The sequence below is a fragment of the Malania oleifera genome, chromosome 6, assembly GCF_029873635.1.
Source record: "Malania oleifera isolate guangnan ecotype guangnan chromosome 6, ASM2987363v1, whole genome shotgun sequence".
NCBI classification, from domain to species: Eukaryota; Viridiplantae; Streptophyta; class Magnoliopsida; order Santalales; family Ximeniaceae; genus Malania; species Malania oleifera.
This window is the reverse complement of record NC_080422.1, coordinates 27,042,965-27,059,228: the sequence shown is the minus strand read 5'-3', so window position 1 is coordinate 27,059,228 and position 16,264 is coordinate 27,042,965. Positions and strand designations below refer to the sequence as shown.

At 36.8% G+C, this 16,264-nt stretch overlaps 1 protein-coding gene across 1 annotated transcript in view; it reads right to left on the bottom strand.

Moving 5' to 3' along the window:
• Positions 1-16,264, bottom strand: part of LOC131157559 (protein REDUCED CHLOROPLAST COVERAGE 3) — a 42,832-nt gene that overhangs the window by 18,950 nt on the left and 7,618 nt on the right. Inside the window, exons 7-17 of the mRNA XM_058111804.1 lie at positions 15,108-15,239; positions 13,226-13,267; positions 12,609-13,124; positions 11,299-11,453; positions 5,427-5,934; positions 5,166-5,228; positions 4,958-5,059; positions 4,450-4,767; positions 4,287-4,379; positions 4,075-4,176; positions 3,892-3,996 (exon numbers count right to left, since the gene is read on the bottom strand). Of these exons, the coding sequence (XP_057967787.1) occupies positions 3,892-3,996; positions 4,075-4,176; positions 4,287-4,379; positions 4,450-4,767; positions 4,958-5,059; positions 5,166-5,228; positions 5,427-5,934; positions 11,299-11,453; positions 12,609-13,124; positions 13,226-13,267; positions 15,108-15,239 (2,136 nt within the window). The remainder of the gene's footprint in view (positions 1-3,891; positions 3,997-4,074; positions 4,177-4,286; positions 4,380-4,449; positions 4,768-4,957; positions 5,060-5,165; positions 5,229-5,426; positions 5,935-11,298; positions 11,454-12,608; positions 13,125-13,225; positions 13,268-15,107; positions 15,240-16,264) is intronic.

Sequence of the window (16,264 nt, the reverse complement as noted above, 5' to 3'; positions counted from 1 at the left end):
AAGTAAAATTTCTAATTTCTTAACTAAAAATATCCTAAAAAATTTAAAAGATATATGATTCCAATAAAAATATCATAAATTAAAAAAAAATGAAAATAAATTAACTTCCGCCCTAATTGCATTAGTATCATCAAATAGTGAAAAGAACTCAACCTCAAGTAAATGGACAAGCAGGCCAGCTAGCTTTTTCCTTTATTCTTTTTCGGTTTTGAAAAACAAAGAGATAATACAATAAGAAAAGAAAAAAGGAAAAGTAAACAAAGAGAATAATAAATTTTCCTTTTACTAGAAGAAACCAGCTACATGATCACAGAATAACAGAAAACAACTCAACGAAGCAGAGCCAACCATTCCCGCTGTAAGTCTTCCAAAGAAACATGTTTAAAGAAACCACTTGCCGAAACCCACGGCAACACAAGAGATACTCCAAAGCAAATTGTTAGTAGTAGTCACACCTTTAAAGATCCTAGCATTTCTCTCCAACTAAACAAACCCAATAATAGCCATAACAGTGCACTGCCACAAAGCTTTCCTATCCTTTCCTTGCCAAATCCCCTAAATATAATAGTTAAAAAAAAAGGCTTCAATGTGGAAGGATAAACCCAGTTTTCACCAAGGATACCAAATAGTTTGTTCCATAGAGCCAAAGTGAAAGGGCAACGAAGAAATAAATTTGAGCAACTCTCCCCACTCCTCAAACGAAGGACACAAATATTAGGCGACAGGGCCCTATTAGGTCTTCTCTTCCAAAGCAAATTATTGGTGTTGATTTTTTCAAGTATTGCAGTACAAATGAAGGCTAGCTAACATTACCCTCAGCTTCATCCTAGAAATACTCAAGCACATTCACAATTTAATCAGCAGTTGAACTCTCTCCAGTCTTAGACCCAACTTCCTGATCTTCAGCTTTCTCCACTGCAGGGACACGAGTCTCATAGTCATCAATGATAAGAGTGCCCCTTCCTCACGATTATAGCAGTCAATTAGGAAGCATTCAACCTGCTTTGAATCAGGTGGCTTGGAGGAAGCAAAAAGTGGCAAACTGTCATTTTCTTATAAGTTATCTTTGCTCTTTTTTCACTTATCTTAGATTGGAACAAGCTTTTCAGATAAGTTGGAGTATACACTCTTCCTCAAACTCCCTTTGGGCAAGATGGTATGCTATTCACAAGCTCAAGGATAGGAATTTGTGGGCAATTAAGCCTCCTCATAATGTGTCATGGACTAGGAGGAAGATCTTAAAAATAAGGGAAGAAGCTTACAACTGAGTCAAAGTCATAGGGTTCAATGCATAATCCAAAGCCAAGTTCCACAATGTACCCACTATACCAGCTAATATGTTGTTAATTTTTCATCAAAAGAACATCAAGCAAACAATTTTTGAAACTCAAGCATGTACAATCTGAAGTACATTTCGAGCTCATAATTGATTGGAATGAATTTTCCTTCACTCTTATGCTTCAAAAGACTGCACCCAGTTATTGAAGCTTGCTTCCGCAGGCAGTGCTAGTGACTAGACTATGCTACCAGGTACATACAAGCCCTGAGACGAATAATTGACATACCAACATTTTCTTCTGGTGAACAAAAATATTCTCAATTTGATTGAACCAATCTAATAACAAAATTGAATCTCTCTCATCCGATGAAACCAAGCAAAACCTTAATGCATCAAAAAGACAATAAATAAATAAATAAACAAACAAAAAACAAAATGAAAAAACAAAAGCAAAGACCCTAATCCAGCTTGCTAGAAGCTTGCACAGGAATAGCTGCTGAATTATTATGGACATGAACAATATTTGGGCTGCTAGAGGGAACATCAGTGTCCATGAGTCCTCTTTATTCCTATCCAGATCAATAACATTTAAGAGAGTGGAAATCTTTAACTCAAGAACATTGATTGAACATAGGGACAAACAAATTGATTTTGAGAAGCAACAGCAAGAGTGTTGACAGAAGATAACAAAAAGGTTAATACATGGATGTGCGTTTTGGCCTGATCCTTCCAGTCATACCTTTGAGCTACATTGTAAGCAACGGGATCAAACTGGTCCTTTGTCCCTGATCCAGGCTCAATCCAGTCAGGTCCAATTCAAGTGAGCTCATTTGATCCAGTTTTTTAGAAGACTCTTATTTGCATGCAAGGGTAGGGTTTTGGTTGCCTTGCTTATGCTTCAAACAGTAATAAAACTGATGAGTGGTGACAATTGTTGACTTTTTATACGAAGCCCATTGGGGATGCCAAGTGTGGCAGTGATGCTCCATTGATGGCCACAAAGTTATGGCCTGCTCTAATCCAGATTCTCCCATGAAGCAGCAGGTGACAATGGTGAACAAAGATGGCTCCAGCAAGTACACAAATTGATGTAAATGATGAAAAGCTATTGCTAGTCAACAGTGGAAGTCTTTGAAAGGGCTGATAAGAAGCTTCTGTGATCAACCACAAAAGATGATGAGGTCTTTCATTGCTTGAAAGGGCTTCGACTGATTCAGATCTAATGTGGGTTGAGGTGGTTAGGGTTGATTATGGTTTGAAGAGAGTTGAGCTGCATGATATTTTTTTTTTTTTTTTTCAATGATGAACAAGGATGGCATTGTCAAGAGAGAGGACTAATTTTGCTAATGGTGCTGCTAGATGCAGATGGTGGCTGGAACAGAAAGGTAAGTGCTATGGATCAATGAAAATGGTGGTGGAGGCAGAGGTGGCATGTGGTGATTGAGTTGAAATCGCAAACCCAACATGTTTAAGTGGAAAATTCACAACCACTCGATCAAACACTCACAATTGCAATGATTTGGGTTAGAATTGTGAACTTGTCAAAAAACACTAACAACTGTGTTGGATAAGAATACTCTGATACCCACTTGCTGCAGAACCAATACTGAACACAAAATAATTGTAATTCAACTTTGAATAAAACAGTACATGAGAGGAGGCCTCCTAGAGGCTTACAATGGTTGGGAAATAAGGAAACAATGTTAAATAAACTAAAACAACTTAGATGAAAACATCCTAAATTTTTAAAGATATGATGAGAAAAGAAATATCACAATAAAAAACAAAAAAAAATAAAATGAATTTCCTATGTCAACTGCATCACAAGGACTTGAGTACAACAAATGTGTAAAACATAGCATTATTAAAAAACTTTTTACTTTGATTTCCTATACATTACCATCATTCTACAATGGGCTAGCATTTTAATTATACACTACATAGTATGAACAGCTCTAAAGGAAGGCCATGCCCAGATCACAATCATAACACTCCTGGACACATGCCAGACACACATCAACATGTCCTATAATTTTCCATTATTTGCATGGCCACTATGAGACTAATAAGAGTCAGACAAGCAGTGGCCACGTTTTAACACTAATTATTTGTTCTGACACTAAAAAAGAAGATTTAATGAAAATTTTAAGTATATTTTAGTAAAATAATAGAATGCTCAAGCCATTTGTATTGGCTAGAGTGCAATATAACAAGCATGAGATTAGGATATTGAATTTTGCTTCTGCATGACCATATGTCTTTGTGAAAATCATGCCAGTATCCTATTTTTAAGATTTTTTTTCCATGTTGACTAACCTACTTGTTTGGCTTCGTCTGTTCCCATATCCATACCAAAAAAGAAAAAATATGTTAGATGAATCACATGAATATCTCTCCTTTACCCTTGACACCATTATATTGTGTTCAATCAATAATTGAACCCTTTGGGACTACTCAAAAAATAAGTACTTACTGTAAAAAGTACTTAAAATAAGCATTGTGTAAACTATCAAAATGGTTAACTCAATACAAGGAATACATGAACCTATGAATAACATTCAGCAAGATTTACTGGAACCAAAGATCAATTATCACTTGTAAAGATTGACTACCTGGTTAAAATCTCCAGCATGATAAAGAACTACTGCTAGAAGACTGTAAGCACTTGCCGTGATTCGGTGATAAGGACCACACACAGCCATCATCTTAGACAGCGCCTTCGGTGACACAAAAATTTCTATCAGCATATTTAGGCATGGAAATTAGTAGGGTTATTAAAAGAACTGCTTCATTACCTTTGTCCCATAGTTAACAGCATCATCAATCTTTCCTTTATCCAATGCAATCTTGGATGATTCCAATAAAGTCCGGCCATCTGCAGAAGAGCAGCCTGCATGCTGTAGTACATATATTATATATGTAAGTTATTTTATTTCCATTAATAGCTGTACTATTTATTGTATCATCAAATTGGGGGACGCAGGGGAGAGAGAGAAAGGGGTCGTACTTTACACACAGGGACCATGCTGATAATATCAGATTTCTTAAATGGGTTTGGGCTTTCCATATCATAGTCTCTTGCAATCAACTCCAATCCAACCTGGATAAAAGAAACTCAGTCTTTCTTCCAAAAAAAAACGAGGAGTAGATGTGATTCAAAGCAATGATACCTTATGGCAAAGTCCTCTAAGAATTGAGAACTTCCTCAGGTGTTGAAACTCATCTTTAAGCTTCCAACCAAATCTTTGAAATAAAAATTTTTGCAACCACCGCAATTTGAGAACATGGTCGTCTCTCAAGTTTTGGTCATTGACCTCCACAGCAGAGAGCCCAAGCAAAAAATTTAGGGAAGAAGCTATTGCGGCAGGTAGGTCCTCAACGTTCTCAACAGAAGCAACAACTGCCTTGAGCACATGCTTGAAAGCTCGAGTAACCATCTCATGAATACAAATTGACTGAATATGGGGAAGCTTCTCTGCAAGTTCAACCTGATTTATTATACAACATTAAAACACCATCTATGCCTGTATATACAAATTAAAAAATAGATTGTGCTTCTCATACTACTGCTCATGTTAACCAGTATCGTGATTTCAATACTACATACAATTCAAAATGCCTTAGCCTACTCAAATCATTCTCAGTTAGATCAAAATGATAGGAAAGAAGTTCTCTCACCACACGGCCCAAAGAGTGCATTTGAAGTCCCCTCAGATGCATAAAGTCGGTTAGTGTGCGTCCATCAACTGGTGAGAGCTCAAGTGATCCAAAATCTGCTATCTGGAGAGAGAGAGAGAGAGAGAGAGAGATTTAGTTCATAGGCTGTGCCAAAAATTATTACATACTTTTCAAAATAATAATAAGTAGTATATCAAATAAATATTACCAGCTTTGGTAAAGCAGTTTCATCATAATACTTATGTGCCATTCTGATGAGATCGTCCATCGACTGTTGCAAGAAATAAAGAAAAAAAATGTCATAAAAATGGGTTAAAAAAAAAACTCGTGCAGCAAAAGAGTACAGCACTTTTCAGTTAATATAGCATTACTAACATGGAACTAGAAAACCGGTTAGTGAATAAAATAGAAGTAACATCAGATCAAGTAGTAGACAATTGCACATATTTAACATATTTGTGGAAGAGACCTTTAGATGAAGACCAGTTCCAGTTTCTTTCAAACGCAAGAAGGCTTCTTCAGAAATAAATTTCTTTAATTCAGCCTCGCAGCAGAACTCATTGTTTATCTCACCTTCATTAGGTCTCAAATTCTGACTGTGGGATCTGGAACAAATTTCATCCTTACCATCTGCATTATTTTCACCACTAGGTTTACTTTCCCTCTTCTTCAAGGGTTTAAATTGCTTTCCAAGACCTTTGACAGCCAGTTCGTTTTTGTTATCATCATCTGATCCCTTAGAACTGTTATATCTTGGAGTTTCCAGCTTCTGTAGATGCTGCATCCAATAAGATCCAAGTTCCCATCTGATAGATCTTCTAGAAACAACTGCTTTTTCTTCTAACTTAGTTAAGCTCTCCTTAATTACTCCTTGAACCAAAGATCTGAAAACTTCTGTTTCATCTAAATTGGATGGAGGTGACTGATAAATTGCCGGTGATTTTCCACTGCATGGCTTCTGAAGCAGAATCCTTAGACTGCAAAATAATTACACCCAAAAAGTCCATATGAAAATTAGAAAAATTAACCAAAAGAATAAATAAATAAACCATCCTATGTACATTTCATGCAACAGTAGTACATGAATATAACAATAGTTTCTATAATTTAGATAAAACAAAAATAAAATATAAAAAAAGTCTCATGCACTGCATGTTTTCTTTTTTGATAGTAAAAGGAGAATTTCGTTAATAGAATAAGAATATACAACTAGGAGAATAAGACATCTCCTTAACATAGACTGGAAAAATCCAGATAAAAAACACAAAGAAATTACCTGAAAACTACAAAACAAGTGAGAGAAAAACCAACACGACCTAACACTCAAACCCATAATGCCAATCGCACTGAATATCAAAAAGCTTACCCACATGAAATTCCCCTGCATCACACACCAAAGAGAAGCCAGATAATGTATCTTTCCCCAAACCAGCAAAAGAGACAAATTTTTTCCTAAAAAATGGTACACGCATAACACTCCATCCAGAGTCCCCAAAAGGCTACAAAAAAAAAAAAAGCACATTTCCAGAGTGCTGCCTTTTCCTTCTTTTTTTTCCTGCCAAACCAGCAAAAGACGCTGCCAAACCCACCCCCCGCCCCACTGTCTCAGAACTCACCCAACATTCACCTAAAACACCAAATAACTTATTCCAAAGTCCAAACCCTCCAAGCATAATCACAATGAATGAACAAATGTGATGAAGATTCTGAACAACTAAGACAAGGAACACAGATGTCCAGAGATATAGCCTTCAAAGGTCTCCTAACCTGTAGCAAGTTATTGGTATTAATTCTATCAAGCACAACCAACCAGATAAAAGCCTTGATTTTAAAGAGGACTTTGGCCTTCCAAATGGAGTTATAATGAGAAAAGGTAAATTAGATCTATTCAATAATCACAAAAAGATTTGCAAGAGTATATCTCCCAAGGATCCAAAGACCAAGACTGCCTATCCTTTTCTAAAGAAAAACGACAGTTATTCAACAAGGCTAGCAAAGAAGATAGCTCTACCCTCTCCCTTTCATGTAATGAGCTACGAAAGTGGAAATCCAAAGAAGGCAAAGGACCACTTGGATCAACAACAAAAGAAGAAATGGAACAATCCTGCCCTGAGATCAGGCGAAAAAGGCATGGAAAAAAGGTGGACAAAACTACATTCCCCCACCAAGGGTCTTCCCAAAAACAAATATTACAACAACCTCTTCCCACCAGGAATTTAACATGGGAAATGAAGAGGGGATAACTTTGAGAGATAGCTTTCAATGGACTCCCCGAAGAACATCTAAATCTCAAATTAGTATCCCACCCATTCTCATCGAATCCATACTTTTAACAATTAAATGCCACAAGGAAGAATTCTGTAGCGGAAACTGCCACTTCCATTTAGACAGGAGCTGTGTTTCTAGACACCAAATTTGCAGTACACCAATCACCCTCTACCCACTCCCCCAACTTACCAAATGATCCCTAAAAACCCCTGCCACCAACCACTAGAAATCCCTCATAACCTTCTCAATCATATTAGCAACCCCCGCCGGAATCTTGAAAATTGAAAGAAAATATAAAGAGATACTAGAAATACAAGCCTGGATAAGTGTTATTCTAGCAGAAAAAGAGCACCTTTCCACCCATCCAGTCTATTGGAGACCTTTTCCACAACAGGATCCCAAAAGGTAGCAAATCTAGGGTTACCCCCCAAAGGAACCCCAAGATAGGACAGGGGCCAATCCAAAAAACACTATACCCCACCTCTGCAAATAACTCCCTAACACTCTCAATAGGCATATTGATGGCCGCAATACCACTCTTCTTCATATTAATCTTAAGCCTAGATACCTTCTTGAAAATGTGAAGGAGACCCCAAATATTCATAAATAAGGTCTATGATCCTCTAAAAAGAAGATGGTATCATCAGCAAACTGAAGGTGTGACACCCTAACCCCCTCTCTCCACACCTCTAGACCTTTCACTGAACCTCCAACCAATGCACTATCCACCATTCTACTCAAAGTATCATCCACTAAAACAAACAAAAACAAGGACAGAGGATCACCTTTGCCTAATCCCTATCGTAGCCTCAAACCAAGATTTAGACTAACCATTCACTAAAAACAAGTAGCTCACATTATTCAAACAGCCTCAAATCCAATGCCTCCATCTCTCACCAAAACCCTTTCTATCAAAAATCTTATCCAGGAACTTCCAGTTCACTCTATCATAAGCTTTCTTAAAATCCAACTTAAATATGATTTCCTTCTTCTTCCTTCTCTGAATATCCTCAACAACCTCATTAGCAACTAGAATGGCATCCACAATTTTCCACCGCACACCCCCTCTAGACCTTTCACTGAACCTCCAACCAATGCACTATCCACCATCCTACTCAAAGCATCATCCGCTAAAACAAACAAAAACAAGGACAAAGGATCACCTTTGCCTAATCCCTCTCATAGCCTCAAACCAAGATTTAGACTCACCATTCACTAAAAACAAGCAGCTCACATTATTCAAACAGCCTCAAATCCAATGCCTCCATCTCTCACCAAAACCCTTTCTATCAAAAATCTTATCCAGGAACTTCCAATTCACTCTATCATAAGCTTTCTTAAAATCCAACTTAAAGATGATTTCCTTCTTCTTCCTTCTCCAAATATCCTCAACAACCTCATTAGCAACTAGAATGGCATCCACAATTTTCCGCTGCACCCCACCCCACCCCCCCACAAAAAAAAAATGCACTCTGAGCCTTATAAAGAGTCCTATCAAGCACTGTACTTAGCCTATTAGCTAAAACTTTAGTGATGATTCTATAAACACCATAATCTAAAGCTAATTGGTCTAAAATCCCATATCTTGATGGATTTATTCTTCTTCGGCACTAGCGTTACCAAAGTGGGATTGATACTCTTGCCTAAAATATCATTCCCATAAAATTTATTAAAGAACTAAAGCAAGCCAGCCTTAACCACCTTCCAACAATCTTGGAAGAAAACCATAATAAAATTGTCAAGTCCTGAAGCTTTGTCCCTCTCCATCTCGAATATTGTGGCCCTCACTTCCTCTTCCTCAAAACGTCTCTCCAATGAAACCGCCTCCTTACCAGACAAAGGGTCCCACTCTAATCCTTCAACCATAGGTCTACTACAATCATCCTTGAATTAAAATTAGAATAAAACTTAATGATTTCAAAAGAAATTTGATTCTGATAAGACATAATGACCCGCCCCCGCCCCCGCCCCCGCCCCCCAAACCACTTCCAATTCCCCAATCAAATTCTTCCTCATTTTCCCATTAGCTAGCTATGAAAAAATCTAGAATTACAATCACCATCTCTGATTCGTTTAAACTTCATATTCTGCCTCCAAAATCTCATTTCCTTGAAAATCACCTCCTCCAATTCATTCTTCAAAGATACTTTTCTCATCTCTTCCTCCCTTGATAGAATATTATCTTCTTCCTTCCCATCTAAACTCAGCAAACTCTCCTAAAATACTAGCCTATCTAAACCTTAAGTCTCTGAGGACCTCCCTATTCCAATCTTTCAACTTCTCTTTTAACCTCTTCAGTTTTTTCATGAATCTAAAACAACCTTCTCATCCCATCCCCGCATCCTCATTCGAAGAATTCCTGACTAAGGGCTGAAAGGAATAAATATCCAACCACATATTTGCAAACCTAAAAGGAGTAGGTCCCCAAGCAACATTCCTCGATTCCAACATGATGGGGAAGTGCTCAAAAGTGAACCTAGGTAAAATAGATTGAGAGAGATTAAGGAACTCATCCTCCTTCTCCATACATAAAAGGAACCTATCGAACCTACTTGCTGCCACTCTAGCACCACCCACAAACCGCATAAAATCAGCATTATCAAGAGGAAGGTCTCTCAAACCACTCTCCTTAATGGAGGAGTCAAACTCAGCATAGTAGCAGAAACTGTATCACCTCCTTTCTTCTCTTGAGGAAATCTCACCACATTAAAATCACCTCCCACAATCCAATTAGAAGTAAAAAAGCCAAGCACATAGCAAAGCTCATCCCAAAAGGAGCTCCTAAGGGTTGGTCTAGAAGGACCATACATCGATGAAACCCACCAATGGCCCTAGAGTTTCACTTTCTACTAAGATGGAAAGTGAGAAAAAGCCTTCTAGGCTATATCCACTTTAACAATAGAACAAGTGTCCCACATCAACAAGATACCACCTGCTGAGCCTCGACAGTCTACTGCATGTTCTTTCTTCCTTCTTTATTTCTATTATGTTATTAAGTCAATAATCAAGGTAACTCACACTTCAAGTATACGTGATCTTCCAACTTCTAGCCAACCATATTAGTTCTGAATTTTGAATTCTAATACCACAAGACAATGCTGAGGAACAGAATTAAAGGCCTAAAACTGTCATGTTCAATAACTTTGACAGCTTCAGCCATTGACTTGACTAATTTCCATTAACAGGCACAGAGAACATAGCCAATGCTTTTCAAGAAAAATATTTCCTATTCTAAATTTAATAACTCAATCACTCATCAAAAAATAGGACCTGAAAACAGGCAGATTTGTAAACTTTTCAAGTAAATTATGCAATAGGAGCCTTCCAATTGATAAGCCTTCCATCATATCAGAATATACCTGTCTGAGAAACAAGCCTGATTTGTTTTCAATAAACAAAGAAAATTATTAAGAGAAGAAAAATAGAAGTTCCAAAGAGAAGAAACGAGCATACTGCAATTGAAAAAATAATAATAATAATAATAATAATAATAATAATAATAATAATAAAGCAACGGAACGCCAAAAAATAGAAAATCACAAGATTAGCTAAGCAGAGCTCTTCAATCCCTCTGCAATCAGTCAATGAACTCCTCTAGAAAAACAATACAGCACATAAATGAAGCAAGAATGATCATCATACTCCAAGTCAAACTAGTAGAAGTATTAGAGCCCTTTAAAACTCTCACATTTCATTCTGACCAAATACATCAAATTGTTGCAAAAGCAGCACACTTCCAAAGAGTACCCTCTCCTTCTTCCAAAACCCCTAAAATGAATGGGACAAACTTTGCAAGGGAGAAAAAACCATTGCTCCCCAAAAAAAAGAAACAATATATTCCAAAAACCACAGGAATAAGAGCAATGCAGAAATAAAAGCAAGCAAGCCTCCCCACTCCAAAAACAGAGCACATACGCATCAGGAGATGGTGCTTTATCATGATGAGGCATGAAGTGAAGGGCATGGACAAGGCTCATTCTTATTTTTTCACATTTTACAGTTAATTCCTACTTACAATTTTGCCTATCATCAATGGATGTCATGTAAGCGTGAGATACATAAAGTATTCAAACCTGTTAATGTTGAGGGAATTAGCTCCTCCATCTGGTTGATCATCAATATCAATAGCCCGATCCATTAACCTTATTTTGTCAACATTGCCAACAACTTTCACAATTGCAGTGTATCCACAATGTCTCACAATGACACTGCCCAATGAGGAAGTATCCTGCAAAAGTTCACTAGGTTGTTTCCATTCTCTTTCTAAGAAATAGGGGGAAAAAAAGTGTGGGGACTAGAAAACAAGTTCTAAGATTTAGCATTCTGAAAGAACTGTTGACATTTCAATTTCTATTTCAGAACTTCCAAGTTCTAAATTTCACAATTTCATTTTGATTTTGAGACAGGCAAATCAACTCTAAAAAAAAAACATCTAGTTTGATCAACAATGATTTTGGCTGCTATAAAAAATATTAGAAAACCAATCTCTGGTGTCATCAAAAGCACAGCCACAGGCTTGGTCTGTCACAACCTATCAGAAACTCAAAATGGGATTGACATATTCCAATGAACTGAAATTCAGTACTATTAATCCCCTCAACAGTAAAAGGCAGTGTTAATATCGAATTTATAGTTCAGTGATAAATCAGTATTTTTCGATAAGATTGAAGAATGGCCATACTTCATCATACCAGAGACCAGGCAGCCAAGAACTACACCTTTACAAAGAGCACTAAGAGGAAAAGGAGGGATCGAATAAGTTGTAAGGCATAAGATGAAAAACCAGAGATGAATGCATATGGAAGTCAACGCCCTTGCTAGATGTAACCAAAAGTAAAAGCATATGAAAGGCAATGCAATTGCTAAACATAAGAAGTATTGTGAGTAATGACAAAGAGACTAGGTTGAGATGCTGACCCTACTGCAACAAATGCTATTGACTTAACCAGTAAAAATCAATGTGGTTTAGGTTAAAAATTAGACATGGACAAGGAAAGATTCAAAAGTGGCATGGATTGAAAGTCAGAAAAGACATTTTTTTTATGATTTAACAAGACTACAGCCCTATGTGTCATCCATGTGGCAAAAAAAAAGTTTCTATTCACTGACTCCTGGTGCTTGAAAAAAGGTTTTGCTTAGTTGAGTCATTCAAGAGCATAACTGGAGCTTCATATGCAAAAACAAATACGTGTCAACCAGTTAGAGGGCACAAAATAGGTTTTATATTCTTTATAGAAAGTAATGTGGACAGAATTTGATCGGTTATAGAGAATCCTAACTAGGTTTTTTAAGAAAAAGGAATGGAACAATGTTCCTAGTTCTAATGAACCTTTTCAATATCAACATAAAATTATAACCTTGCAGCAAAGGGAGAATTACTCACATTAACAACTACATTCTCATCTGCAGTTACACCTTTTAGTAAATTCCTTTCAGCAACTTCCTCAGCAGACACACTGGATGATGGATCACAACCAATTTTCTCTTCTGACTTGGAGCTTGCATCTGCTGCATCACGTTTTACGGCAATAGACAAGTCCCCTATGCGATTCTCATGCACAATGGACCCCGGAGAACCACTCGCATTGGATTCTACAATTTGGTGTATGATTGAAACAGCCCTAAAGATTGAAACATCGACAAATAAATTATGAAGTAAAAAAGCCTTCCTGTCCCGAACGACCCTTTCCTCCTCAGTTTTGCAAGGAAGCCTTGCCAATATTGCAAAATCTGTGGCCCAAGGTTGACGATCATATTCACCATTTCTTCCCTGGCCTCCGCCATTGCCACCCCAATTCTCATCTTCTATTGGTAAAGATGGGAAGGTTAATGGAAACTCAGCAATGGTTGGAGGGACAAGCCATGAGTTCGCACGAAAACCACATGGAAGATTACCAAACTGTAGCATCATTATTTCAAGAGTTTATTTTCTTGTCATCAATAATATCACAATGATGTCAGAAACTTTCTATGTAATTATACAAATATAAAGAATGTCACCTTATTATGTTCCACGAAGGCTTTCATCAAGGTATCATATGCCTGCATTAAGCACCACGTTGCAGTCATTAGTTAGAAATCTTTTAAGTTAAGAGCTAGTTTGAACGTTTGTTCCTCAACAACTTGGACAAATACCTTGCAACTTCAGTCCCATCTTAACCAACAGAAACCATTTTCAGGATAACCAAAATAGAAAAGAAAGCAGATACATTTGCCAGTGGCAATTTAAAAAAATATAAAATTTAGGAAATCTGTGAAATTAAAGTAATTTTAAGTTTGGCACTGTTCAAGTTGATGCAGGATAAATGAAGTTGACAAATGCCCTTGGAGATTGTGTGATCATGTATGGCCATAAGACTAGCTAATATTTCATGGCACCAAATACTATGCAATCAAGGAAAAAAAGTCCCAGGGAATATGGCAAAAGTATGACCGTTAAGATAATTGAATGGCAACACAAAAATGTTCTAGAACAAGAAATAAAAGCTTTTTTAAGTAGCTAGAGGTGGCATATTTTATGGAGCAAAAGCTTTTAAGATGGCTGGTAGTGAGTCACTTATTTGAAGTGTGCATCAAAGAGCAGTGCATTCGCTGGTAGTGAGTCACTTATTTGAAGATGCGACAAGAACAAGAAGGCCACACAAGGTGGATTGAGATGGTAAGAACTGACATAGATTATGACACAACCATGGCTGTAGTCCTAGTTGGTATTTAAGGCGCTACCCAATGATCTGATATCTGTGACAACTGACCACAAAGAAATTTTTCAAAATAAAAAAGAAAAATGAAAGCAGAACATCTGACATCTTGCTCTTTCTACTGCTTGTGCAGAGCAAAAGCAAACCATGTTCCACAAACAGCTCAAAATTAATAATTCAAAGGTAAGGGAAAGCACCAATTGATGCAATGTTGCAGATAAAACTGAATGTATGTGGTGAAGTCCTGATGATGATGTGCTGGTGTAGTTGCAATTGATGATGTTGTGAGCTGAGGATGAGGAGGCATTGATTGCCAATAATTGTAGTAGCAATGTGGTTCTCAAGCAGCAAAAAGCAGAAGGTATTTTAAGTATTATGCTTTAATCTGTATGGTGATATTAGCTTTAGCGATGATATTTTGCATAGGATATTTCTGTATGGTCGTGAAATTTGAAATGATTAGCAAAAATTCTGAAGGAAAATTTGGAAGATAGAGATCAGCCTTCTTTCCATTTTCAAGGGAGGGAGAAAGTTGAAATATCAATGGGAATTTCAACAATTTCTTCACCAATTGACTAAAAAACCTGCAATGGAGCTTGACATTCCTCATGGAGTATTAGCAAACCATTGGTAACTGTCATAACAGGATCACAGAAAAACTTAATTTTTGCTTCTACAAGCAATAAGATCTTGCTATCACTTTTCAAAACAATTTGTCCCCTTATGCCTTAAGGCTTAAAAAGGCAATTGTTAATGAACGCGTGAGTTTTGTGCTTTTCATGGTCATTTTAGTCTCAATGTCACGAAATGTATGCTTTCAAATGCCATCCTTTTTTTATGGCAAAAGAATACATAATAAGAAAGAGAAGAGAGAAAATTACAATCAAGAAGAGGACAAGAGATCCTCATAGCACTTGGGGGGGAGGGGAGGACAAAAACAAAAATGAGAAAGAAATCAAAATCAAAAGAAAAAAGAACCATTTAATATATTAACAAATCCCATCCAAATATACCCCAAAACATTTGAATATGTTTTTTTTTTTCAAAATTACAATTAGTCAAGTCCAAATATTTTCAAAAACAAGGAAGAATATTGCAAATGGTTCAAAAACAAGCAGTGCAACCATGCTAATATAGAGCTAGGCAGAGTAAAACAATAAAAAATTTAAGTTCAAAGTACCCACGTTGGCAAAAGCTTGGCTTAGCTGTTGCAAAAGATCCACCAGGGAGGGGCTTTGTAAATACTGCTTTCCCCCACAGTAGAACCCTTTCACTGATGCAGCCACTTGTATTAGCTTCCCATTGCAAATCTTAATCTGCATGAGTAAAGTAAATTTTCAGTTCTGCTGCCACAAAAGATTCACCAGCATTAACTCTTTCTTCTTCTTTCTACCTCTCAATTTTTCCTCCCCGCAGATTAGTTATACTGTTCAACAACATGAAAGCTACAAACTTATTCATGGCTTGCAAAAACTAGAAAAGCAGAAAAAGTATCCACATACTATTCTAATTAGCAAAAATATGCTCAACCACATGACTGGATGTGCAACTATGTGGGGTATTTTTCATTAAATAATGCTATGTAAAGGATTTGTCTCACGCTGAGTCTATTTTATAACTTCAGCCACCTTTTATGCAATTAAAAGTTCAGGCTCCTTTTAAAATAAATTCGAAGTACAAGGTGCCACATTATGGTTAAACCTTTATTATGATAATTTGTGTCTTTTTTTTCCATCTAAAATGCTGGAACCCTAAAGCTGTATATTATCAAACAGTCATCTATGACCTCTCCCTCAGCAACATCCCCATGGTTAGAGTATGGAACTTTTATATTGGAGGCCTCTAGCTATTAGGGTGGGTTGGGAAGGACTTTGGCTTTTTTTTTTTTGGGGGGGGGGGGGGGGGGAACAAACAGTTTTCATAATAGCTACGATCTCACCTTACACAAACCAACAAGATGATGAAGATAAATATGTAATTTTGAAAGAAAAATTTGCTTTTCTCTATACAAATATATGGTTGGAGAGGAGGAAAGTGAAAAGAAATTTTGAAGTTTCTCTATACTCCTCTCTTTAGATACTTGTAATACGAAAAGATAAGAAACTTAAAGGTTCCTCTCTTTTGGTTTCTTTATTCACGAGAGAAGAGAGATTAGGGGTTGAAAAAAGAAAAATGAAATAAGTTCAAAATTGAACAGAAATGGAGAGATTCAAGAAAAGAGAAAAGAGAAAAGAAATGGGGTTTTTGTTTCCCATCTCTCCTCATCTTTCTTATTCTCATTTGTTATTCTCTTTGCATCACTTCTACTATTTCCTTTTCTTCCCAACCAAATAAAAAGCTA